This window comes from Rosa chinensis, chromosome 3, assembly GCF_002994745.2.
Source record: "Rosa chinensis cultivar Old Blush chromosome 3, RchiOBHm-V2, whole genome shotgun sequence".
NCBI classification, from domain to species: domain Eukaryota; kingdom Viridiplantae; phylum Streptophyta; class Magnoliopsida; order Rosales; family Rosaceae; genus Rosa; species Rosa chinensis.
The window spans coordinates 596,873-617,191 of record NC_037090.1 but is presented as its reverse complement, the minus strand read 5'-3'; the positions used below and the strand labels follow the sequence as shown (position 1 = coordinate 617,191).

The 20,319-nt window shown below is 39.0% G+C and overlaps 3 protein-coding genes and 1 pseudogene across 4 annotated transcripts; 1 reads left to right on the top strand and 3 right to left on the bottom strand.

The window, feature by feature from the left end:
- Nucleotides 1-1,366: 1,366 nt before the first annotated feature.
- On the top strand, nucleotides 1,367-6,517 carry LOC112192416 (annotated as a pseudogene).
- Nucleotides 6,518-6,927: 410 nt separating this feature from the next.
- On the bottom strand, nucleotides 6,928-7,877 carry LOC112191811 (uncharacterized protein At4g13230). Its single transcript, XM_024331235.2, has 3 exons — nucleotides 7,718-7,877; nucleotides 7,550-7,618; nucleotides 6,928-7,398 (listed from the first exon to the last, which is right to left on the bottom strand). The coding sequence occupies exons 1-3, from the start codon at nucleotides 7,790-7,792 to the stop codon at nucleotides 7,174-7,176; spliced, it is 369 nt and encodes a 122-aa protein (XP_024187003.1). The 5' UTR covers nucleotides 7,793-7,877; the 3' UTR covers nucleotides 6,928-7,173.
- A 3,996-nt stretch (nucleotides 7,878-11,873) lies between these two features.
- LOC112193043 (probable UDP-arabinopyranose mutase 5) lies at nucleotides 11,874-14,945 on the bottom strand. Of its 2 annotated transcripts, XM_024333056.2 has the most exons (3): nucleotides 14,636-14,945; nucleotides 13,287-13,416; nucleotides 11,874-13,065 (listed from the first exon to the last, which is right to left on the bottom strand). In XM_024333056.2, the coding sequence occupies exons 1-3, from the start codon at nucleotides 14,759-14,761 to the stop codon at nucleotides 12,029-12,031; spliced, it is 1,293 nt and encodes a 430-aa protein (XP_024188824.1). In that variant the 5' UTR covers nucleotides 14,762-14,945; the 3' UTR covers nucleotides 11,874-12,028. The 2 variants fall into 2 exon arrangements, with proteins under 2 accessions (XP_024188824.1, XP_024188823.1); XM_024333055.1 differs by lacking the exon at nucleotides 14,636-14,945 and having other exon boundaries at nucleotides 11,874-13,204.
- Nucleotides 14,946-15,299: 354 nt separating this feature from the next.
- Nucleotides 15,300-18,190, bottom strand: LOC112192414. Its single transcript, XM_024332141.2, has 4 exons — nucleotides 18,050-18,190; nucleotides 17,778-17,936; nucleotides 16,207-17,500; nucleotides 15,300-15,731 (listed from the first exon to the last, which is right to left on the bottom strand). Exons 3-4 carry the CDS (start codon nucleotides 17,497-17,499, stop codon nucleotides 15,516-15,518), a joined length of 1,509 nt encoding a protein of 502 aa, XP_024187909.1. The 5' UTR covers nucleotide 17,500; nucleotides 17,778-17,936; nucleotides 18,050-18,190; the 3' UTR covers nucleotides 15,300-15,515.
- Nucleotides 18,191-20,319: the final 2,129 nt, after the last annotated feature.

Sequence of the window (20,319 nt, the reverse complement as noted above, 5' to 3'; positions counted from 1 at the left end):
ACAGAGATATATATCCAACACATACCAGGCCTAAATATTATGTGTCAAAAAGTCAAATACCATTACTTCAGAAGGGTAGCATGTAATGCATGAATTTAAATACATAGTCAGATAAACTTTATCTATAAACGGCACATATCATGTTTTATATTTTACGCGTGTTTTATATTTTTTCCGTTGATGTAATTTGGATTATTATCAACTAGCCTTTTAACATGTGCTCCGCACATGTCAATTGACTTTTATTTTTATTTTTTTAATTTTAAAAAGTTATCTCTCCTAATATTGGGGAAGTTTAATATTGTAAATTTTTGAAATATGATATAGTCAATTGACTATCTTATCCTCATATAGAAATAATTTATTTATTAATATCTATATTATGTGAGGACAAATATGGTAGTTCAAAAATTTAACCATTCATTTGAGAATTGGCTTAATTATATAAGATTTATTAATATCTATATTATGTGAGGACAAATATGGTAGTTCAAAAATTTAACCATTCATTTGAGAATTGGCTTAATTATATAAGATAAAGGTTTTTTATTTTCAAAAAAAAAAAAAAAATCTTTACACTATTGTCTGAGAAGGTTAACATGCAATGGATGAATGTTCCAAGTGTCATAAAGATCCTAATGACTTTGTGCCTTCTATTTCAATTACTAATTTCAATTTATATCATTATTATTAACAATGTTAATTAGACAAATCGCTCAACCGATATATTGCATTTTCTTTTTATAAGCGTATTATGGACTAACTTTTTTTTAAAGATTTAGTTTGGCGGGGTTTTGTGCTGCTTCTATCATCGATTACTATAATATAGATCAATTAGTAGTAACCAATTTTCATTCTCATAAGTTATAAGGTTCCTAGAGAGAATTTGGTCTGCTGACCTTCATATTTCCGGTATCAAAATATCTTCATACCACTTTGACTAAAAAAAGAACTAAAAAAATACTCTACATAATGAGGGAACAATTCTCATTGAACCTACTTCTTCACTCGCTCACGTGAATAACATATTTCAACATTTTTGATCTTCATTATCCAAACCCTCTACTTAGAACATAGAGGTAGTAGGTGGCTATAAAATATTCAGACAATAACATAATTATAAAAATTGAAATTATTTTGTTTCTCTTTTGGTTGCTTTGGACGATGAAGCCCAAATGAAAGCCGAAACGAAAAAGAAGGCCCACAGACATATCATCGTGGGCCAGTGGAGAAGTCCAATAAACCCAGTCCAAATCATGGAGGGAAAAAATCACGTCGGTTCATGATTCTGCGAAAGGCAGTTAGCGCAGACCGAGAGCTCTACAAATAGAGGTAGCGAGTCACTGGGAGTAAGAGTTTCGCTCGTGAGAAGTTCAACCCGGACGACGACGTTTCGAGGAGGTACATTCTGGTTTCATATACCTGTTAAGTCTTTTTTGGAATCAAAAACCTGAGTTCTTGCTGAAACCCTAGGCTCCGTTCTTTGTTTTCGTTTTTTAGGGTTTTTTGAGTAATGTCGCAGCCCAACTTGGGGGGCGGTACGGAGGCGCACGCCCGGGGCAAGCAGTATGAGTATCGGGCCAACTCGAGCCTGGTACTGACCACGGACTCTAGATCACGTGACATGCACGAGCCAACCGGCGAGCCGGAGTCTCTGTGAGAGCTTCGGCGACAGAGCATACAGGGGAAGACCAGCGGAGATGGACGACGAGATTAGCAAGTCGTCGAAGAGGAAGAAGAAGCGTGATGCTGAAGCTGAAGCCGAGCCTGGTTCACTTCGCCGGAAACGACGTCGGATTAAGGAGCAGAGCGTACTGAATGATGAAGAGGAAGGTGTGCATCAGCCTAAGACGAGGGAGACGCAGGCGGCGTATGAGGCTTTGCTTGGTGTGATTCAGGAACAGTTGGGTGGTCAGCCGCCGAGTACAGTCGGTGGCGCGGCGGATGAGGTTTTGGCTGTGTTGAAGAATGAGAATTTGAAGAATTCGGAGAAGAAATCGGAGATTGAGAAGTTGTTGAATGCTATACCGGATTCGGTGTTTGATCTTTTTGTGAGGATTGGGGCTAGGATTACTGATTACCAAGATGGGAGTAATGCTAGTGGGGCTAATGGGGATGAAGGGCTTGATGATGTGGGCGTTTTGGTTTGAGTTTGAAGAGAATGAAGACAATGAGGAGGGAAGTGATGTTGATTTGGTGCAGGAGGATGAGGAAGAGGAGGATTCTGATGTGGAGGAGAGAGCCGGGTTTGGGGCTATGCAAGTGGGTAAGGAGGGGATTGATGATGTCGAAATGCAGGAAGCCAATGAGGGTGTGAGGCTTAATGTGCAGGACATTGATGCTTATTGGCTTCAGAGGAAGGTTTCGGAAGCTTTCGACAAACAGATGGATGCAGAGCAGTGCCAGAAGCTTGCTGAAGAGGTTCTGGGGATACTACCTCAAGGTAACGATATTAATGTCGAAAATAAGCTGATGCAGTACCTTGGTATTCAATAACGTTATTAGGAAGTTGTTCTGCACCATTTTATTAGATAACATTAGTCTATATGGGTTTGCCGCTTTGATGATTTTCGCTTCTTAATACATTTTTGCTACTTAGATGTTTTAGTACTCCTGATATTCTCAATTTGATATCAGTAGAAGTTTATTGATTTATGTGATACTGGTCACTGTTAATTATCCTAAATGTATGACATTTGCAGTATTTGTTTTTTGTGTTCTGTATCTCTTGTGGATTCTCATGTAGTTGACCTTTACTTTTCACAGATCCATTCTGCTGCAACCATCTTGGAGAAGAACAATTTGATCAAGTATGACAGAAAAAGTGGATATTTCCAGGTCACAGACTTGGGTCGCATTGCTAGCCATTACTACATAACTCATGGGACAATATCGACATATAATGAGCATCTGAAGCCAACAATGGGGGATATTGAGCTTTATCGATTGTTCTCGCTCAGTGAAGAATTTAAGTATGTCACTGTGCGGCAGGATGAAAAGATGGAACTAGTAAAACTACTGGAACGTGTTCCCATTCCGGTCAAGGAGAGCCTGGAAGATCCCGGTTGCAAGATCAATGTTTTGCTGCAAGCATTTATTGCACAGCTGAAGTTTGAAGGGTTTTCGTTGACACAAGATATGGTTTACATTACACAGGTTTGTATTCTTTGTCTTTGCCCTTTTTCCTTTCTGTCTTCTTTTTGAGCTACCGTTAGTTGTTAGCATATGTTTTACTTCAATTGGATATGTTTGTTTTTCTTAGCTTTTATTCATTTGTCTCTTTGATTTCTCTTGGGCAGAGTGCTGGGCGTCTTGTACGAGCTCTTTTCGAGATCGTTTTGAGTCGAGGATGGGCTCAACTTGCAGACAAGGCTTTGAACTTGTGTAAAATGGTTAGCAAGAGGATGTGGAGTGTCCAAATGCCGCTTCGCCAATTCCATGGAATAACAAATTAAAGATATCTTGGTCAAGTTGGAGAAGAATAATTTGGCCTGGGAAAGGTATTATGACCTATCTTCACAGGAGCTAGGGGAGCTTATCAAGATGCCAAAGATGGGAAGAACACTTCATAAGGTCATCCACCAGTTCCCCAAATTAAACCTTGCAGCGCATGTGCAGCCAATTACTCGAACTGTACTGAGGGTTGAGCTTACTATAACGCCTGACTTTCAATGGGAGGAAAAAGTTCATGGCTATATGGAGCCGTTTTGGGTACTTGTGGAGGATAATGATGGGGAAAATATTCTTCATCATGAATATTTTTTGCTGAAGAAGCAGTATATTGATGAGGATCATACTTTGAACTTCACTGTTCAAATTTACGAACCCCTTCCGCCTTACTACTTTATTCGTGTTGTATGACTTGTATCTGATAGGTGGCTTGGGTCACAGACTGTTTTACCTGTTTCTTTCAGATACCTCATCTTACCTGTAAAGTATCCTCCACCAACAGAGTTATTGGACCTGCAACCACTTCCCGTGACAGCATTAAGGAATCCGTTATATGAAGCTCTGTATCAAGATTTCAAACAGTTTAATCCTGTCCAGACTCAGGTCTTCACTGTTTTGTATAATTCTGATGACAATGTCTTGGTTGCTGCACCAACAGGGAGTGGGAAGACCATATGCGCAGAGTTTGCTGTATTGAGGAATCATCAAAAGGCCTCTGAAAGTGGCATGCGCGTTGTGTATATTGCCCCTGTTGAAGGTCTTGCCAAGGAACGGCACACTGATTGGCAAAAGAAGTTTGGAATGGGACCAAACGGTCTTAATCTTTGTGTTGTTGAATTAACAGGGGAAAGAGCCACAGATTTAAAGCTACTCGAAAAAGGTCAGATTATCATCAGCACTCCAGAGAAATGGGATGCTTTATCTTGCGGGTGGAAACAGAGGAAGCATGTTCAGCAAGTTAGTCTTTTTATTATAGATGAACTACACTTGATTGGTGGTCAGGGTGGTTCCACATTGGAGGTAATAGTCTCTAGGATGAGACGCATGGCAAGTGAACTTGAGAACAAGATTCGTATTGTAGCGCTGTCAAGTTCTCTTGCAAATGCCAAGGATCTTGGAGGATGGATAGGGGCTACCTCTCACGGCCTTTTCAATTTTCCTCCTGGTGTGCGCCCAGTGCCAGAAATACGCATTCAGGGGGTTGATATAGCTAACTATGAAGCAAGGATGCAAGCGATGACAAAACCAGCTCAGGATCTAATGGATTACTCAAAAGCAGAGAGTTCAAATGCAGAGAGTGCTGGGAACCCCTCATTTCTGTTGCGGTCTCTAAAAGAGATAGAGCCTTTCATTAAGAAAATTAGCAATGAACAGTTGCGAGACGCTTTGCAGCATGGAGTGGGATTCTTGCACAAGGGACTAACCAGTGATGATCAAGACATTGTGTCAGCACTTTTTGAAGCTGAGTATATTCAATCGTGTGTCGTGAGCAGTTCATTGTGTTGGGGAGTGCCGCTGTCAGCCCATTTGGTGGTTGTGATGGGAACTCAATATTATGATGGCCGGGAAAATCTTCACACTGATTACCCAGTTGCTGATCTCTTGCAGATGATTGGTCATGCCTGTCGCCCTAAGAAAGATAATTCTGGGAAATGTGTCATCCTCTGCCATGCTCCTCGTAAAGAAAACTACAAGAAGTTCTTATATGAAGCATTGCCTGTTGAAAGCCATTTGCACCATTACCTACATGACAATATAAATGCAGAAGTTGTGGCACAAGTAATTGGGAACCATGAAGGGGCTCTCCATTACCTGACGTGGACTTTTTTCTACAGGAGGCTGACACAAAATCCCAACTATTATAATCTTCAGGGAGTTACGCATGCGCATATTTCTGAGTACCTTTCAGAGCTTGTTGAAAACACAGTGAGTGACCTGGAAACAAGCAAGTGTGTTGCTGTCGAGGATGGCGACGTTTCTGCCTTAAATCTTGGCATAATAGCTTCATATTATTATATCAGTTATTCTACAATTGAGCGTTTCAGTTTGTCCTTAACTTCCAAAACAAAGATGAAGGGTCTTCTTGAGATTCTAGCTCATGCTTCAGAGTATTCACAACTTTCCATGCGACCTGGAGAGGAAGAGGTGATTCGAAGGTTGATTACCCACCAGAGATTTTCCTTCGAGAATCCCGACTGCACAGATCCTCACGTCAAAGCATATGCTCTTCTCCAGGCTCATTTTGCAAGGCATCATGTGGCTGGGAACCTATCACTGGACCAGCGTGAGGTTCTCCTTTCTGCAAGTAGGTTGCTTCACGCAATGGTTGATGTTGCTTCCACCAATGGATGGCTAAACCTCTCTCTCCTAGCAATGGAAGTCAGCCAGGTGGTCACGCAGAGGATGTGGGATCGTGACTCGATGCTTCTACAGCTTCCTCACTTCACAAGGGAGCTGGCGAAGAGAAGCGAAGAATTTCCTGGAAAGAATATAGAGAGGGTATCTGATTTGGTTGACATGGAGTATGATGAGAGGCGTGAACTACTTCGGGAACTACTTAAGATGTCAGATGTACAGTTGGAGGATATTGAACAATTTTGCAAACGATTTCCCAGCATTGAAATGACGTTTAAGGTGCTGGAGAGTGAGAATGTAAGAGCTGGGGAGGAAATCAGTTTGCAAGTTGATGCGGACCGTGAACATGTTGGCCCTGTTGATGCGCTGAGATATCCCAGGACCAAAGAAGAGGGGTGGTGGCTAGTAGTCGGGGATACCAAGACTCACTCACTGCTTGCAATCAAGAAAGTTCCCCTACTAAACAAGTCGAAGATCCAGCTTAGATTTTCGGCTCCTGCAGAAGCTGGAAAGAAGGCATATACACTGTATTTCATGTGTGATTCATATTTGGGGTGTGATGAGGAACATAACTTCACTGTCGATGCTAAAGAACCAGCAAGCCCTGATGAAGACGGTGAAGACACTGAAATGAGAGGATGAAAACTTTTTTGACTTTTGTGAATATTGGCTATGATCAAATGGTTGTGAGGAACATTTCGATTCTTAGGTTCATATCAATGATGAAATGCTCATGATTTTTTCATGGAATGTAGTGGTTCTTGAATATTTGCAATTTGTGGTGATGCAATTCCGTTATATATAAATGTCTTACATGCGGTGCTTATGTGATTTATGATCATGAGTTGTGAAATCAGTCTTCGTCTGATCTGTATATGATGATGCTGTGTTATATGATCGATTATACACCAGTCTAGTTGCTTGAAATTGCTAGATCAGGGTTCACTGTGATGCTTTCTCTCGTTTAATGCTACTGATGATTACCTGCTTGTTTCTCTTTGATTGCTCTTTTAGTTAAACCCTATATCCTTCTGTGCAGAGTCTCGAATTCTTTTTTGGCTTCTCGTGAAATTAACCCATGGATTAAGGCATGTGATCACAAAGTAAACAACTCAAATTTACTTTTCAGCAGCTAAATTATAACTTTTATAACAGATCTTAAGCAAGGATTTATTCACACTTTGTTTCCTAGCCTTTTACATCTGATACATCATAAACATGAAAAGGAACTAATCACTTTCTTGTCGAGAAAGGAACCATATTTTAATATCCCAACAAAGGATATATATATATATATATAGATAATAGTTATAGATATACAGGGGTAGATCAATGGATCGACTAGAGGAGAAATGATGGTGATGGTCGTTAATTGATAGGACCCTTGGTGTTCATGCTTTTCTTGACCTGCTCTGCATTTTCTTTGACGAACTCCTTTGATTCTTGTGCCTTTCCCATGACGTTGTCGGCCGCCTTCTGTGCAGTGTCCTTAGCTGAGCCCCATGCATCCTGCACTGTCTGCTTTGTTTTCTCAGCCACATCTTGTGCTGTTGCAGACACCTTCCCAGCCATATCACTGCTCTGATTTGCCACCTGCATCCATTCACATCACTCACTTATTAAACACAAAAATATACAAGCGATGATAACATCGATATGAAACCCTTGGCTTAGGGAATTGAGTTAGGAGTAGGCGCGTAACCTAAAAAGAAAATATCGATATTGTATTTGATTCGAGGATTACCTGTTCACCAGTATTCCTAGCTTCATTTGCTCCTTGTTGTAGTGCGTCTCTTCCTTGCTGCGAACCCACCTGTGATTTACACATTTTACCAACCAAACATTGTATCCTCTTTAGTATAATAGGATTCAGATCAAATCGAACAAATGCAACCATGAACGTAAATTTTACTTGAATCCATCTCGAAAAAATCCTAGAAGTTGGAGTCCTCGCAATTGCTCCAAGTTTGGTGGTGAGGCTTGCCATTGTTCTAGAGCTACTTTCTCTTCGGGTCTTTTTAACTTGTATGGTTTTGTAGTGAAAGAGGTTGTTGCAAGAAGCTGAATATATAACGAAACCAGAGAGACCCAAATAGCCTTTTTGTGCATGGAGAGTATTTTCCGCAGATGATTGGTCAGAGAACTGTGCTTAACTATGGCCAATATGACCCAGTATTCTAGGACACTAATCTTATATTATTAGCAATTTAGCAGTGGGATCCATCTCGATCACTTATTCAGACCGACTAAGACTTTGTTCGAGAAGTAGGGGAGTGAAAGTGTGAAACCACATCCTCTTATCCATGCCAATATATGCGTACAATGGAGGGGGGAGAAGAGAGCGAGATAGAGGGGGAAAAAAAATCAGGTTGCTGCTGTCGGTGGGCGAATAGCATGGTTGCAATTTATTAATTGGGCAATCGATGAAATTTATTAGAAACATTGTGATCATCATCGATCAAAGCTATATTGTTCATGTACATACATATATTGAATTTTTTACCCAAAAAATTTCCAATTCATCTTTCAAGTATACTCCATCCTCTTTGGCTGTCCATATGCAATGATCTTGGTTGCCACAATCTTGATAAAAATCATAAGAAACTTTAAATGCAACAAATTCTGCATGCTTGTCCGAATACCATAAACGGCAAAAGAAAAGTGTGGTTCGCCAGATGTTGATCCGAAAGCTAAATTCGTATTGCTCATTGACAGCAAGACTGCGAACACCAATATCATTGTCTTTAGATTGACAATGAAAATTAAGTCTTTCTCCTTTGCTTAGATTGTTGACAATGCGTACAAATTTCTTTGTCCCAGGAAAGTTTATCGATGCATTGCTTGAACCAAAGGCTAGAGCAATGAGCAAGACAACACAGTAAATTTGTCCCAGCTTCATTTTCAATTTTCTAATTGAAATGACTAATGAGTTTGAGGTGGATTAAAGCTCTTTTTATGTATTTATACAACAAGATATGATTGTTTTGTAGTAATTCATTTATTGCCACTTTAATACTCTTTCTATTTGGATAATATTTGGTTAGGTGTATATAGAATCATATTCAACTTTTATGGCGTCTATATATGCTATGACCAAAAAAATATATGCTATGTATATAAGTATATTAGAGGAAAACGTACAATATGCCCATTAAATAAGATTCACTTTGAGATAAATGGTATGAGAGTTGGTGTATACAAAATCTTGAAGATTCATTTGTACATGCATGTATTATATTTTTTTTACCAATTTGGACGCATTGGTTTACGTGATAAAGATATAGAAGAAGATTTTCTCCTTCATTATGTAAATGCTTGAAGTATTGGAAGTGTCCAACCAATGAAGATCCAATTTAATACTCGGGCAATAACTCCAAACAGTACTTTTAAACTATTGAGAAATGTATTGTTTGGTACTTACAAATTTTCTTTTACATCAAATGGCCGGTACCTCAAGCATTGCATGTTACCAAATATGGAATTTCCATTAGTTTTCCCGTTAAAGTCACAAAAACCTACTACAAGGCCATTGTGGAAGCTATGCGGAAAAGTATTTTTTGCTACGTACCCTACAAATAATTTTTTTTTTCCCCAAACGGTACCTCAAGTATTTCACTGTTACCAAATATAGCAATTCTGTTAGTTTTCACTTAGATCACTTTAACTAACAGAAATACTATAAGGTACCATTTTGAGGTAAAATTAAAAAATTCGTAGGTACCAAAAAATACATTTTGTAATAGTTTGAGTATCATTTGAAGTTTTTACCCTTAATACTTAAGGTTGTAATATTGGAGATTTCATGCAATTCATGTGACTCATTTAAGATCTTTTATAATTAAGGAGTGACTTTTCCATTTAAAGCCTCTATGATATTATTAGGGGAGTGAACTCCACATTTTTTTTTTTTTTTTGAAGGGAAAGACGACCAAATTGTATTACTCAATCAAAGAGTACAATGAGAAGCCACAAAGCTTCTAATAACAGGAGGAACAAGCCCACTCCATGAAAGATTAAAAGAAGAATGTAAAGCTAGTTTAGATAAATTATGGGCGGCTGTTAGCTTCACGATACACATTCTCAAGGAAGTACCCATCAACATCCCAAGAGAAAAGTTGATATCCTCAATAATACGACCCAAGGATGAAGTCTCCTCCCCCTCAGCCTCAATAGCATAAACTAAACTCTGACAATCTGTCTCAACCATAATAGGAGAAAGATGACATTAATTGTATTGCCAAATGGAACTCCACATTCCTTATTTTATAATCTACAAACAGAAAAAAATTATTTAGAAAAATTTGAATACTCACTTTTACTCATGAATAGTATGTTGGCAAAGGTTGTTCTTGAAAAAAAAAAACTCAATACTCACTTCAGCACATAAAATTTTGTTGGCATAAGTAGTTTTTTGAAAAGAGAGAAAAAAAAAAAAAGAGGTTGTTCTTGGAAAAAATTCAATACTCACCCGAGCACGCAAGATTTTGTTGGCATTGGTTTTCAAAAACCCTGATAGAATTTCAAGGGTAAAATTAATTTTTTTTAAATCAAATAAACTGACGAAGTTTTTGTTGGCAAAAATTATTTAAAGATTGCATCAAGAAAAGTTAATTTAAAAAAAAAATTGAATATATAGTTACGTACGGGCAAGTTATAACATTTCGCATTTAAACTCTCTATCCTCAAAAATGAAAATACCTAGCGCTCTGCTAGGGTTGAGAGAGCGCCTCTCTGCACCTTCCTCCATCACTGATGGAATACCTGTCCGGCACCAGTTTCGGAGTCGCTCCCTCTGCGCAAGGCATATACCGTGCTTCCTAACAGACCAGGGCTAGCTTTTTTGCCGGCTTCGACTTCCTTTTCTCAAATCCTGTCTGATGGTGGTGCTTCTCTTCAGTGGGGCGACGAGGCTGCGCTCCCCTCCTGATTTGAGACGGCACTGACATTTCAACCAAGCCGGGCACAGCTAAAATTGCGTTTTGGATGGGCGGCGAGGTGATTGGGCGAGGAACTCGGGTTGGGTCACCGTGGTGACGAGGAGTTGTTGGCACGAGGTTTGCCTATCCATTTTCCCGGTGCGTTGGAGTGACGATTGGAGCGGAGCAATCACCGCCCCAAGACTGGTGGGGCAGGTGGCGACGTCTTGATTCGTGTGAAAAGGTCCGAGACTGGGTTCCTCCGGCGAGGACTGGCGGTGCAGCGGCTGGGGTTGAGGACAAGGCAAGTCTGGGTGCCCAGAGAGATTTTTGGGTGCCCAACTGTGGACCTAGGCTCCTTTTTGTTTGGGCTACTCAAGATGGGCCTTTGATTGGGCTCTGTCTTCTATTTGGATTCGCATCTGGGATCCATAAGACTTTTTACGGATTCTTTTTTTTTGCTATACTCTGGAATTGGAATTTTGGCTACGTAGATAGAAGATTGCTCTCTACTCGATGTATTAATTTGTATGGAGTAGGTAAGGTCGGTCACACTATCACCGGTTACCTTGATAGAATGTTAGTCTCTATTCGACGCATTTTTTGTGTGTGGAAGTATGGTTGATCATACTATTGCTACCGTTTTACATTGTCTGGGGTCTGCCCGGTGCCTCATCAAATGCTTTTGAGCATTCATTACTATCCTCGCTAGGTTTTATTTCCGATGCCTTGTTGCATCTAATATTTTTTTCTGCTATTTTTCATTTTCATGTAGTCTACGTCTATAATTTGTAATCCTTATTATTATTATTATTAATAAAATGGTTGACTATTATTCTCAAAAAAAAAAAAAAAAAACATTTCGCATTTCTGGAGATTTTGGTTTGTTTTGCATTTCGCTTCTTTGTTGGTACCTTTGGAAAGCGAAAATGTTTCATAGAGATCCTTTGGTTAAATTTTCATTTTTCCTTTAATGTTTTAAAAAGTCTCATCAAAATTCATAAAGAGCAGAATCTGCAGAATGCCTCAGTAAGAGAAACGAGCTCCCAGTGGATTTTTCCACAGGCACAAAAAATCATTTTGGAAACTATCAACACATTTAAGTTGCAGTGCTTCCTGATAACGTATCCAGAAATATCAAATTAACCATACTCTGAAAACAACAAACCTTTTTATTTCCAACCCCATACTAGATATCAAATTCATCATTATAGTTAGTCGTAAGGGATAGATCAACATCAGGAAATTCTATAGTTGTAAATTACTGTTATAGAAAAGCTAAAACATAAAATTGCAGAGCTCAACCACTAAGCTTCAGATGAGCTGGATCCAACTGACTTCCAGAGCTTCACCCACTCCGCCATGGCATCCGATGCACGAGCAAACATAGGATCCACCTTTCCCAGCTCCTCCTTCACTGTCTTTGCCATACTGACAACACAATCTTCTGCTGTAACTGCTGATCGTGGCAACCTAACCGACTGAAAGAAAGGGACCACTTCCTCCATCAGCTTCACCCCCTCCCACTCTTTCTTCAAGCTTTGAACGGCATCACCTCGGTCTTTTCTCCATACATAAGGCATCCCAGTTTTGACACCAAGCCCCAGGTGATCACATACAACCTTTACACACATTCCACACCATATATCTTCCATCGTCTCCCACCTAAACTTTCCTTCACCTGCCAACCTCAAAGCCGGGAACAAAGCTGGCCCAACCACCTCACGATCAAAAGCAATGTTGACTCCACTTACAGGCAGCAAGGCTCTCACTGGGACAGTCATTACAGCATCCACGTATCGAGAATTCCTCTGCTCTGGCTTGAGGGCCTGAGTTGGTGCATCAAGGTCAGCCAAATTGAGCCACAGTCCACAGGATAGGCCGCATGTAACCCCACTCCGCAGGCTGAATGGGTAACCACGAACAAAATCTGCTCCCTTACGGAAAGGATCATAGAGTGTGTTAAAAAAGAAAGGGGTTGCTGGAGTTTTAAGGTTGGCAATATGCTGAGCAACAACATCTACTAAATCACCATTGCTGTCCCTAGCCGGGGTGCAGTCATCATCAATTGAGATGATATATTTTTTCCGTGATACTAGATAACCGAAGTACCTGCACGAGTAACCTGAGAAGACAATGGAGGTGGAAGACCCCACCTTGCGGGTTATGTCAGCTTTGGTAAAGACATCTGCATTAAATCCTTCTGGAATTTGGAGTTCCTGTTTCATATCAGGGTCTTTGACAATAATCAGATGAAACTGGGAGATAATTGGTCTCCATTCATTCAAGAATGATTTCAGGTCCGGGTTGATTGCTGCAATCACAATGTCAACCTCACTATCGTCTATGGTTGCGTTAGACATCTTGAAACAGACTTTGAGAGATCAGTACTGCTTAGCGTTTTGTAGTTATTTGACCTTTCGCTTCAAAATGTATACAGTGCGTACACAATTACACACGATCTCAGAACTTTTCAGAACATCCTGCACAAGACACTAGGAGGTCAGAAGAAGAGTGCACCTAAATAGATGGCTGAGGACAATGGAATTTACAAATTTAACTTACTGGTAGGAAGGACAGGACTATGGATCTGCCGAATATTAAGTGCCTCAATTAGTGAAAGGACTTCATCCTTGCCAGTTGCTATGAATAGCTTCAAGACTTTCTCATTCAGCTTTCCAGCACTCAAAGTTTTCTGTCAAGAAAAAAAAGTGTTACTACAACAAACAAGGTATGGCAAAATTCAACAGATGTTCCAAAACGCAAAATAGCACAGAAGCCACAAGTAGAATCAAACTACAGCACCAAATTATGAAAGGATTGCATTTCAGTTTCTTGAGAAATTTCACTGTTATTTGAATGTTCATCACACAAACCATTAGGTCTATAAGAAAAAGAAACAAACACAGAATAACATCATGATGATTTTTTAAAGGTGTGTGTGCATGCCTAATTCCACTGTGCTAAACAAACAATCTCCATCTCTAGTAAATAGGGTTTCAATGACACATCTTTGGAACACATTCAGGAACTTCATTAGCTCATCAAGAAACGAAATTAGGTCCCATAATTGAGCCATGTGGCCCCAGAAGATCAGCTCAATCCAACATAGCCATGGCAAAATCATCAACAATGCAGGGCTAGCCTTCAAAGATTCAGAAAGCATAATTGTACTCAAGATTATAAACCATTACAAATAATCTTCACCATTTTTTCACCACACAAAGGAAATCATCCAAAAGGCTGAAATCTTCAAACAAAATTAATCAATAGAATCAGCATGTCAAACAACTACCACTAGGATACACTTAACCAGCATCCATTAAAGTTTTCAACAAAATCAGGTTTTAAAAAACAAAAGGGCCCTAATCAGCGTGTCAAACAACTGCCACTAGCAGACACTTAACCAGCACCCATATCATGAAAGTTTTAAACTTTAAGCAAACCCAGTTCATATGTCACCAGATTAACCTCGCCCAAATTCCCCAAATACAGAAACAAATCCATTACTTCACACCTCAAACCAAAAGCACTTGATGAATGAAGCAAGCAATCTAATGAGCAGCGCATACTTAACCAGCATTGATTAAGATGAAAGATTCAAACTTTAAGCAAACCCAGTTCATATCTCACCAGATTAAACTTGCAAACTACCTAAAAACAGACAGGAAATCCATTGTTTCACATCTCAAAGTCTCAAACCAAATGCACTTAATGAAGCAAACTATGATTAGCACCACACACTTAACCATACCATGAAAGATTCTAACTTTACACAAACCCAGTTCATATCTCACCGGATCAAGCCTGCCCATTGACCCAAAACCATAAAGCAATCCATATTTCACACCTCAAACCAAAAACACTGAATGAAAAAGTGACTAGATCAGTGAAGCAAAAAGAGAGAACAGTACCAAGAAGAGATCGCAGATTATGTGGTCAGGGAGAGGAGAGAGATCGGAGATACTGGAGATGTTGAGGAGAGCTGAGTCAATAGATAGAGATAGCAGAGAAGGCGGAGTTCTCATACACTCATTCATATAAAGACTTCTCCAAAAGCATAAATAAAAATCATTCTCTCTCTCTCTCTCTCCTCTCTCTAACAAAACCAACTAACAAGGTAAGGAGAAGAATTCGTCCAACGTGTGAGAAACAGAAGCAGATCCGCTGTCACTTGGTTTTCGAGATTTCTGACTGTGTTTTCTCCGTCTCTGAGGTCAAGAACTCATTGGCCACCTGTTTTTGGGTATGCACGCCACTTTGCCGCTCCCACGTGTCACGTGTGCGGCCCGACCTGACCCGACCCTTTTAGGCCTGAACCGTTATTTTAGTCTTAGTGATGGTTTGGTTTGGTAAATGATTCGGTTCAAAAATTCGATCTATACTTTGGTGGAGTTTTGGGAAGCGTTTCTCGAGTCTTGACACTTGATTGAAGCACGAAAGCATATTTTGCAAGCATTGGAAAATTCACAAAGGGGAGCAAAGACTAATATTCGAGGGTTTGTAATCACAATCTACTCACGTTTCACAACTACTCATACTATCATACCTTACCACTATAAACTTATAGCGGTAACATAGATGCAATCACATAACCAAATAGTAAATACATAAGGGGAAGAGTACATTTACAACTGATACAAAGTCCCAACCACTATTGCACGAAACATAACACTCTGAAACCCTATTAGAATAGGCTAACCCAAATACACAAGAAGATGCTCATATGTCTTGGTATGATATGTAAACAGGAAATCGGACAACGGATAGTCTACGAACTAGCACTAATACGGGCTACTTCAGTCCAATTATGGACATGAGAAAACGGAGTTTGTTGTCGACTTGTTCAAGATCAGGAGGGTCATTGAACAATGTAGGTGGCTCTACTCCGGTGAACATGTAAAGAGCCTTTAGTTCCTCCATATAACTTGCATGGGGTGTGACTTTATATCCGACGATACTTCGGATAGCATCAATCTGTTTCCATATCTTGTCCTCTTTGTTAAGTACCTGAAGAAGCAAGAAGTCACTTCAGTTACACTAGTCACATTAATTTACAGAGATTATGCAGACAGAAATACAATTTGATTGAAAGAAAACAAGCACATTAATGTTTCACCTATAAGCCTGCTAAGATAAGATAAAATGACTAAGAAAACAGTGTACACGTACAACATGCTGAATACTTGCACAGTGCACTGTTATATTCTTACTGAAACATTCAGACAATTCTCCCATTATGACTAGTAATAGTATTAGGACACCAACATAAGTTCTGTCTTCAGCTTAATTGTGATTAGGTGGAAAGGCATAATTGTTCTGAAAGAGAACTTGCAAGGAAGGACTTTAACTATTAATCCTTCCCAAGGCATGTTCTGACAGTGCAATAGCAATACATTAAATCACTTTTCACCATGATATTTAAGGAAGTATCAAACCATATATGTGAAATTTATATCCGAAGAACATAAAGCAAATCTCTAACCCCATTGGAATGGATGTCGCTCTTCCGAGAAGATATCTTAGCATCAGTAGATTCATCGACCCTGCTTAAAATTGGAAGCTCTGCAAAGTCTGCACCTTCTCCACCCAGATGACCTGTCACATGCTTCTTTTCTTCAATTTTTTCACCTTCTTTTGGCAACCCAGCTTCCATGGTATGAGTAGGTTTCTCCAAGCCAACATCAGCATCAGTGACTCTGTTGTCAACTGTACTCTCTGTCTCTTCAGAATGACTTCTAGTTATCTCATCTGTCTCCTCCTCACCTCGTTCAATTTCTCCTGCATACAGCTCTGCCATTGCCACTGCATTATCAGCACTGCCAGCTGCATCCCTGATGTTTTCTAGCAATCCCTTTGTTTCTTTCATCACTTCTTCATCCTCCATGAAGTCATTTACTATTTCCTTTTCCTCAATTTCTTCAATTAATATCTCCTCCTCCCCCTCAAATATTACATTCGATACGAATACGTCCACCTCATCACTGACTATATTGTTACCTAGCAATACATACATGGAATCCCTCCTTGATCCTGCAGTTCCATCTACATCTTGATTGTCCATTTCCATTCCATCATCAGCATTGCCTTCATCCCTAATTTTCTCTAGCAATCCCCTCGTCTCTTTCACCATTTCCCCCTCTTCCAGAAAGGCACTTACTTTTTTTTGACCTTCGCTTCCTTCCGGTACTACACTTGTCATGATCACTTCAATTGGCGTCACTCCAAACTCCTCTCCCTCATTTACATTGAACACCAAGACATCCACCCCATCACTGATTGCATTCTCATCTAGCAGGACATCCTCATTGTACTCATATCTCGACCCTTCCATTATCACCCCATTAATCCCATCCAACATCGGCTTCTCCTCCACATCCAAATTCTCACCAACATCCACCCTTACACCTTCTTCCGCATCCTCAAACTCTTCTTCATCCTCATTATCTGACATTAATACTCCTCCTGTGGTACTACTACTACTACTATTATAAGGGAGCAACTTGCTCATAATCTTCTCAGAACAAGCATAACTTGCCAACACGACCCCGGAAGGAACCCAACAGGCAAACGCTATCGCCGATGTAACCACAAGTGGTGGGAGAACAAAGGGTGCAGAAGAAATGACGGCACCAGTCACCAAAAGTTTCTTCCCAATCCCCCATCCCTTGTTCAATAACCAACTCGCCTTACCAGTATTATTATCTACTTGGGGAGAGGACTCATCAAAGCAGTAAGTATCTTCTTCAATCTCACACTTCCCACTTGGATCTCCCATTCTATACACAAATAGAAAACAAATTCATTGCTAAGTGTTTTCAAAACTTTATTATCAACCTTAGAAAAAAGAAAACAAAAAAATGTTCAGGGTTATTATCATCTAGCAAGCTGCCAAATAAAACTATCCGAGAACAACAAAATTGAAACAGAATAAATGAAAATAAAGGATCTAATATCAGAGCTCTAAAAATAAAGGTAAATTTCTACGAAACAAACCAAGAAATTGATTAATCCTTCAACCGATGATCAAATCACCAGTGCTTCAGCAAATTTTACCTGAATTTGGACAGCTAGCTACTTAGCTTGAGTCGATCTCATGGTAAAATCTTGGGAGCTATCAGCAAAAACCAGTTCATCACCTCCTTCTATGGTTTTATGGTTCAAGCTTGACGGGACATGTTCTTCTAGCTAGGGTTGGGTTTAATTCATCATTACCTGAAGAAATAAAACCAATCGCAGTATATAAAAACAAATAAAACCCATAATGGATAGATTATTATCAAAGGACCATTTGAATATATGACACGCGTTGTGAGGATAGCACTGACACAGTTGCAGCAGGCTCTTGCAATTTGCATGCAAACCGCATTTTTACATGCAGTTTTCATCGGATAGATGATGGATAACGTGGCTGTCCCTAACTTCAACACCTGACCTACCATCTGGGCCGGGTCTGGTTTGGGCTGGCCTGGGCTTTCTTGCTTGTCTTCGGGCCTTCACTTTCATAGAGACCGAATGACCTCACCGTCATACAGACCGAATGACCAGTCTTCCATTAATGTTGAAAGACTAAGATCGCGAGAACCTTTTAAGTGTTCTTAGAAGTTTCAAGATCGATTCATTTCTTTTCCGTTAATCAATAAAATAAAACAAAAGTTTCGATCAAATTAAGCTATTATTTTCTTTCTAATCTTGGGATAAGAATCAATAATGGGGTGTAATGTTTACAACCACGAGTATTAATTTGGTTAAGATCGAATGACACTAATTTACTATTATCTGTTTATCACGTAAACCACATATTCAAATAATTATCTGATCTATATAAAATTGGTAATAAAAAAATGGTATTTCTAAATGTACTCAGCAAATATCTAAATAGACCCAACAAAATTTTTACACCCAGTAAAATTACAAAATTTCTATCTACACTCGGCAGGCTTTCCAATTATGCGCTTTTCTTAATTAAACCCAGCATAATGCTCACAGCAGTTCCATACTTCAATTGCATTGCTCACAGAAGTAGTCACTCCTATAACCCCCTTCTATGCAGTTTTTCTTCCTTAATACCAATAAAATTATAATGTTAAAGCAACATTAGTAATAATCATGTACGGCTTTTCACTTACCTCACATTCCACCTTATAACCCTTTTCAATCAAATTGAGATTTCTAGTTTCACCAAAGCCTGTTCAGATCCACTCTTCTTCAATTCCTCCTGCTTAAGCTCGATCATCTTCATTCACGGAATCACCACCACAACCCGTATTTGGTTCGCTATCAATAGCCATATATGGATTACTGCGCCATTCTTCATTTTGTCTTTGCTGATCTTCTCTGTCAACTTAGACTCAGCTACTTGGCTCTTAGGCCTCAATGCCGACTGGGTGTACTTCATCAACGGCTTTTCAATCACAGTCACTTCTCCTTCCACCTCATAACCATTTTCATTCAAATCAGACTTTCTTCTTCAAGAGTTTGTGGGGAAGGGATGAAGATTGCTAGGTACAAATATAGGTGTAAAAGTGGAAATTATATAACTATTATTGTCATTTCATACGAGGATATAAATATATTTTCATGTAAAATTGATTTGCTGGGTCTACATAGAAATTTACTGGATATATTTAGAAAAACCCTAAAAAAATATATAATACATGTACAAATGATCTTCAAAATTTCGTATATACCAGCTCTCTTACCATTTATATCAAAATGAATCTTATCTACTGTGCGTATTGTATGTTTTCCTTTAATCTATAATATTACTAGGAGAACCCACTTTGACAAGCAAAGTGGGTGTGAAATAACATAACTATCCTTAGTTCATATGTCAATTTAAAATATTTTTTAATATATGAAGGATATTATGGTAAATAGTAAAATAATAATAAAATTTTAAAAATAAAAGCATGTTTGATACTCCCAAAGATTGAGGTCATGAGTTCGAGTCACCATGGAGGTAGAAGTGAAATCCTTTGTTTCTCTTTAGAAAAGAAAAAACTTCGCATCCCACATTCTATGAATATAACTTCCCTCATCTCACCCATTTCAAAAAGAAATACTTCCCTCATCTCAAGATAAAATTTCTTTTTCATTTTTTCTCCAAAAATATAAATATAAATACAAACAAAAACTGTTACACTCAGGCATCTCATGTGTCAAATTGTCGATAAAACTAAAATACTTATATACAAACCGTGTAGAGTCAACGACATAACGCCATAAAATTTGAATATGATTCTACATAAACCTAACTAAATATTATCCAAATAGAAAGAGTACTAAAGTGGTAATAAATGAATTACTTTGTAATGAATGGTAACAAATGAATTTTGTCTTGCTCATTGCTCTGGCCTTCAATTCAAGTAATGCATGGTGGATAAACCAGCTTGGAAGAAAGAAATTTGTACGCATCGTCAATAATCTGAACAACGGAGAGAGACTAAATTTTCGTTGCCAATCTAAAAACGTTGATCTTGGTGTTCACAGCCTTGCAGTCAATGAGCAATTCCAATTTCACTTTAAAGTCAACTTTTGGGGTCGCACACTTTTTTTTTGCCGTTTGTGGTATTTAGACAAGCATGTTGAAATTGTT

Coding starts and splice junctions, on each gene's coding strand:
- LOC112191811 (XM_024331235.2), bottom strand. CDS start 7,792: ATGGCAAGCCTCACCACCAAACTTGGAGCAATTGCGAGGACTCCAACT. Junction 7,619..7,717: donor TTTTTTCGAGATGGATTCAA/GTAAAATTTACG, acceptor TGTAAATCACAG/GTGGGTTCGCAGCAAGGAAG. Junction 7,399..7,549: donor CTAGGAATACTGGTGAACAG/GTAATCCTCGAA, acceptor GAATGGATGCAG/GTGGCAAATCAGAGCAGTGA.
- LOC112193043 (XM_024333056.2), bottom strand. CDS start 14,761: ATGAATGAGTGTATGAGAACTCCGCCTTCTCTGCTATCTCTATCTATT. Junction 13,417..14,635: donor TAATCTGCGATCTCTTCTTG/GTACTGTTCTCT, acceptor TTTTCTTGACAG/AAAACTTTGAGTGCTGGAAA. Junction 13,066..13,286: donor TAGTCCTGTCCTTCCTACCA/GTAAGTTAAATT, acceptor ACGCAACCATAG/ACGATAGTGAGGTTGACATT.
- LOC112192414 (XM_024332141.2), bottom strand. CDS start 17,499: ATGGGAGATCCAAGTGGGAAGTGTGAGATTGAAGAAGATACTTACTGC. Junction 15,732..16,206: donor GCGACATCCATTCCAATGGG/GTTAGAGATTTG, acceptor TTGCTTCTTCAG/GTACTTAACAAAGAGGACAA.